This window comes from Mustela nigripes, chromosome 14, assembly GCF_022355385.1.
Source record: "Mustela nigripes isolate SB6536 chromosome 14, MUSNIG.SB6536, whole genome shotgun sequence".
Classification (NCBI taxonomy): domain Eukaryota; kingdom Metazoa; phylum Chordata; class Mammalia; order Carnivora; family Mustelidae; genus Mustela; species Mustela nigripes.
The window spans coordinates 103,694,171-103,700,170 of NC_081570.1; the positions used below are offsets into that span (position 1 = coordinate 103,694,171).

The window sequence follows — 6,000 nt, forward strand, 5'->3', positions numbered from 1 at the left end:
AAGATAAAGTGTCTGTCAACAAATGAATGGATAAAGAAGATGTGTACACAAAACACACACACACACGTGTCCCTTAATGTGGAATCTATAACTAAAAACAAAACAAAAACCAGAATGAAATGGTGGTTACCAGGGGCTGGGAGTGGTAGAAATGGTTAATGTTAATGTTGAAGGGTACAAACTTGCACTTAGTAAATAAATGACCTCTAGAGGTCAGTATACATTGCTGGGACTACAGACAACAGATCTTTATTATAAACCTTAAAATGGCTGAGAGACCAGGTCGTAATTGTTCCCACCAAGAGAAGGTTATGGGATGTGATTGAGATGTTAGCTCCTGCTTTAGTGGCACTTGTATTGCAGTATAAATGTGTAAATCAATATGTTATATGCCTTAAACTTGTACAATGTTACATGTCAGTTACATCTCAATAAAAAAATAGACAATAACAAGTGTTTTGTGAGGATGTGGAGAAATTAGAACACTTGTGTACTGATGGTGGGAACACAAAATGATGTAGCTGCTATGGAAAACAGTATGGTGTTTCCTAAAAAAGTTTAAGAATAAAATTACCATATGATCCAGCAATCCCTCTTATAAGAACTGCAGACAGGGACTCGGACTCAAAACAGGTATTTGTACACCTATGTTGCATTATTCACAATGGCCTAAAGGTGGAACCCTAAGTGTCTGATGGATGGATAGATAAACAGTGCAGTGTATATTCATACCGGGAATAATAATTCATGCCTTGGAAACCAGGAAATTCTGACACGTGCTACAACATGGACAGTTCCTGGGGACATGATACCAAGTAAAATAAGCCAGTCACAAAAAAAAAAGTGTTGTGTGATTTCACTTAGATGAAATAACTCCAGTACATTCACAGAGGTAGAAAGTAAGAATGGTGGTTGTAGAGGAGATGAGAAGATGTTTAATAAGTATGGAGTGTCAGTTTTGCAAGGTAAAGAGAGCTGTGGAGACTACATAGGAGTGTGAAGGTACTTGACGCTACTGGGCTGTGTGCTTAAAAATGGTCATGACGGTAAGTTTTATGTTAGGTATATTTTACCCCAATAAAGCATGAAGAAAATGAAAGTTTTTGAGCCAAAAAATTAAAAAAGAAAAAAACCTCTCCAGGGTGGATCCTGTGAGTTCCTGGCTAAAGCAGTGACTGAATCTAAGAGAGTGAGAAAAAATGAGATTGCTACCTGATTGGCCGATGAGGAAAGGAGTCGGGCATTCACAAGGGTCCCTCTTCAGGGGTCTCAGTCCAGAGTGAACCTTACCTTCTGTCTGTTGCTCTTTTATTTTACCTCAGACTTGAATTTGGGAGGCGTCCTTTTATTTCCTATTGATGATAAAGAGTCAAGAAACAGTGGGCAAGATCTGGTAAGTTAGAAAAAAAAAAAATCTCTTAATCAGAACTAAATTTTGGCGCATGTCACCTCCTCTTAAACCTCTCCTGTTCCTGCTGCCCTCTCTGTCAACACATTGGTTTCAAGGGCTGCCATAATAAAACAGCACCAACACTGTGCTTTTCAAGGATCATCTCTCTAGTTTGTTAAAAAACACCACCAGCCAGGTGGCTCAGAAGACAGATTAATTTCTTCACAGTTCTGGAGGCTGCCTGTCCAAGATTAAGGTGCAGGCAGGGCTGATTGCCTCCGAGGCTTCTTTCCTGGCTTAAGGGTAGCCACCTTCATATTTCCTCACATGGTCTTTCCTCTCTGTGTGCACATCCCTGGTGTCTCAGTCTGTGTCCACATTTTTTCCTTGTAAGCACAGCAGTCAGACTGGATCAGGCACCACCTAATGGTCTCATTTTAACTTATTTGCTGCTTTAAAATGTCCTGTCTCCACACGCAGTCACATTTCTTCAGTACTAAGGGTTAGGGCTTCAACATAGGAATTCAACCCATAACAAGCATGTTAGGCCTCACAGTCCCACCACACTCCCTCCGTCGCCCTTCTTTCCATCACGGAACATTGTTCTCGGACTTGGTGGTTCTCTATACCGACCTTAGGCAGGCTCCTCCTGAGAGTGTAGACTCTGTCATTTTATCCTCGATACCTCACACAGTATGGCTCATAGGAAGTGCTTAGGAAACAATAAGAAAACAGGGCTCAAAACCTCAAGTGTGTCATCATTCATTATGTGAAAAGATGTGTAAAAGATTGTGTTCAGTAGCCAGCCATAAGCAGAGAAGAGGAGCCGATCCATATTTCCTCTGCTTATATTAAAATTCTCCTTTAGGGGCACCTGGGTGGCTTGGTTAGTTAAGTGTCCAACTCTTGATTTTGGCTCCGGTCATGATCTGAGAGTCCTGAGACTGAGCCCTGCAATGGGCTCTGTGCTGAGTGTGGAGACTGCTTAAGATTCTCTCCCTCTGCCCTTCCCCCAACTCATGCTTTCTTGCTTTCAAAGAAAAATTCTCCTTTTGCATCTTAAGTGTCTCTTACTTACCAGTCCTTTAGAATTCCTCTAAGATGTTTTATTAACCACTCTTGACCTGACTTTTTTTTTTTTAAAGATTTTATTTATTTATTTATTTGACAGACAGCGATCATAAGCAGACAGAGAGGGAGGGGAGGAAGCAGGCTCCCTGCTGAGCAGAGAACCCAACATGGGGCTTGATCCTAGCACCCTGGGATCATGACCTGAGCCGAAGGCAGCAGCTTAACCCACTGAGCCACCCAGGTGCCCCTTGACCTGACTTTATCAAGGGCCTGAATTCATATTCAATTCAGAGCCAAATCTTACTGACTTAGAAAAGAAATTTAGAAACCGGGCTGAAAGGGACATACATTTTTTTGAGGTTGGTGGTCTTTGTGGCTGACAACAAAGTGGCTTCTGCCTGGTCAACCATTTTTTCAGTCATTTCTAAAACACTAAAAAACATGAAAAACACAGTGATTACAGCATAGACGCTCAGAATCCAGTGACTCAAGGAAACTGTTTACAACTGGTGACCATATGATGGTAGGGCTGCCAGTCCCAGACACTCCCTTGACACTCTGTCCAGTCTCCCCGACTTAGGACAGTGTAGGAATTACGGGAGCAGAGATGGAATGGGGGTTGGGAGCTGACTCGAATATCCACCAGAGGGCTGGATACAGGAATCTGTAAAGTCCTTTTTGCTCCTAAGACTGAAAAATTCTTTTACCATTGAGAGCACTTAGGAAAGACAGCATGTTTTGGACACTGGTTTTAACATATCTTAAAAACAAGAAGAAATGCTTATGTATAAAGTTACCACAAAATAAACCAATTAGAATGGAAGATTAAGTCATGGATTTGGTAGGACCTGGTTCAGGCAGAACATCCAGAAAAGATGGAGATGAAGCCCCCCTCCATGGGGGGTCACTAAGTGACCTCCATGGGTACCTCACTTAGTTGACAGTGCAGTCTTCTCGTGTCATGTCAACCATGTGATGGCTTTTCCTCCTAGTTGGCCTTGATTGTGGCTCAGCACCGTGACCGCGCAAATGTCCTGTCTGGCATTAAGATGGCAGCCCTAGAAGAGGGCCTGAAGAAGATCTATTTAGCAGCAAAGAGAAAGAAAGGTAAGCTTTTCAGAACATGAATTTCTGTTTCCAGGGTTTTCTGATAGGGTTTGTAAAGGGAGGTGAGAAATGTTAAGACCTCACTCAGTATAGATGGTAAAGGTAAGCCTCAATGTCTGAGAGACCACACAAGTATCACCACATCATCTTGATTCGCCTCCTTTCCTTTCCAGATCACTTTTGTATTCACTATCTCTGCGGACCATCTTCCTGCACTGGGGTATTTGTGTCCTCATTCTACAGATGAGGAAGCAGAAGACCAGAGATGTAGTAATCTGGTCAGATGCTGTTGGGGATACTGTTTACCCTACCACTTCCCTTCTTGGGTAGCCACATCCAGTCCACATTAGCAGACAGTTCTCTGCCCAAATGAGAGTGAAGTTTATTTCTAAACCTATTGTGCTTCAGAGTTTGTTGAACTGATTGGCTTGTTAAAGCTTATCTGTTTATTTCTGGGAGGGTCAGTCAGTTAAGTGTCTTGACTCTTGATTTCAGCACAGGTCATGAGCTCAAGGTTGTGAGATCAAGCCCTGCCTTGGGCTCTGTACTGAGCATGGATCCTGCTTAAGATTCTCCCTCTTTCCCTTCTTCCCCCTCTCTAAATAATAATAATCTTTTTATCTCCAACACTGATTATACTCTATTTTCATTGTACCTGCTTATTTCCAGAACCTGTAGGTCTTTGTGTTTGATAGACTGACTGACTTCTTCCTATTATAGTCCTGCCCTAGAATATTTTTGACATTCTAATTTTATACTTTGTGTGGGATACCCCACGATTATGTACATTTTGTCTGTTGGAAACCACAAAGTGACTAAGAGTCGAGTTTTCTCTTACGTATATTTTATACTGAATCAAATTTTTGATGAATGAAGACATCATAACCTGTTTTTTCCCCTTTAACAGCAAGTGTTCATCTTCCACGCATTGGACATGCCACAAAAGGTTTTAACTGGTATGGTACTGAGCGACTTATTCGGAAACATTTGGCTGCAAAAGGCATCCCAACTTACATGTATCCTTTTGTGATCTTACTAGTGTGTTCTCTCAGCTCAAAGAAAATGTCTTGCATTTTCTGGTATCACTAATCAAGGCCAAGCCTTTTTCTGCCACATTTTTTACTCTAAGAAGTACTTTGTAACTTCTACATATCCAAGGACGAATACACCCAAGCATTTCTTGGTGCCAGCAGCTAGATTAAAAGGTATATGAAAGGAGGAGTTCATTGAATAATTGTCATTTGATAACAGTGAATCTTTTCACATCAGGTCTCTAGAGATCCTTCAGGCCTATAGACAAGGCTCTGTTCCTAGGAGTTTGACATCTTTCTTTTAGGATTCCAGATACAAGTGATAGCATGCAGTATTAATCTTTCCCTGTTTGGTTTAACTATAAAAACTTAGCAGAAAAGTCATGTTTTGTATGCCTGTACAATTTAAGCAGTATCAAAAGAGTTTTAATAATGAGATAATAGTAGCCATAATGAGTACTAACAGTATTGGAAGAATTTATATGGTGAAAGGGAATTAAGACATGCTACTTTCAGAGTGATTACTTCCATAATTACTAACCTAGAGAAGTAGCAGTTTTGGTAAAATTGATTTTAAAGTGATGAACTAGATCTTCCTTGACTGTCCTTATCAGATACTACTTTCCTAGAAGCAGGGCAGCTGTTCATCCACCATCCTCTTCTTCTCCAGGACAGCTGGCACCTTAACAGTTGACCAGTATCACAGTCAGCATTCAGCAAGCAGTTAATATTTGCCCGGAGCTACTGAATTAGAGTGTTTCAAAAGAGTCTGGATCTGGTGGGCCTCTGAGATACTGTGTTTTCTGAATTCTCATTTTGTTCTCAGGATGTGTTACTCTGATTTGGTACCGGTAATACAGGGATGCACACCTTAATTGGGAAAGTCCTCTGGCTGTTTGCCAGGGCTTCCATTTGCATAGCAATTTGCATAATAATAAATTTTCTATCTCTAATGGTTTCACTGCTTTCTTTCTCCTCAATCCAGTTTTCTTCCCTTCCATTAGACTGATTTCTTTACAGAGGATTAGACTGTGGATTAAGAAGAAATGAAACAGGTTGCTCTGGGAGAAGGAAGCACCTTCAGCCCATTTATGCCTTCCTGCTCAGTGGAGAGCCTGCTTCTCCCTTTCCCTCTGCTGCTCCCCTGCCTGTGCTCTGTCAAATAAATAAATAAAATCTTTAAAAAAAAAAAAAAAAGCCTCAGTCTTGGTTGACTATCTGCAACCAGCCGGACTTCTGCTGTGTTTAGACCTCCCCACCCTTAGTCCTGCAGAGACGTCTTCAGAAATCTCAGCCCTGTGCCTTTCATTTCAAGGAATCCTGGCTAGAGGGGCAGCCATCCAGGACCAGGACCTTCTAAGGAGGATAGTATCTATGGCACCTGGGATGTGCTCCGACTCT

The 6,000-nt window shown here is 41.5% G+C and overlaps 1 protein-coding gene across 1 annotated transcript in view; it reads left to right on the top strand.

Annotated features, from left to right (window-relative positions):
• The window catches only part of CHD1L (chromodomain helicase DNA binding protein 1 like), a 71,794-nt gene extending 66,242 nt beyond the window's left edge, over positions 1-5,552 (top strand). The window contains exons 20-23 of the mRNA XM_059375945.1: positions 1,323-1,393; positions 3,454-3,568; positions 4,476-4,584; positions 5,214-5,552. Of these exons, the coding sequence (XP_059231928.1) occupies positions 1,323-1,393; positions 3,454-3,568; positions 4,476-4,584; positions 5,214-5,286 (368 nt within the window). The 3' untranslated portion in view covers positions 5,287-5,552. The remainder of the gene's footprint in view (positions 1-1,322; positions 1,394-3,453; positions 3,569-4,475; positions 4,585-5,213) is intronic.
• The last annotated feature ends 448 nt before the right edge of the window (positions 5,553-6,000 follow it).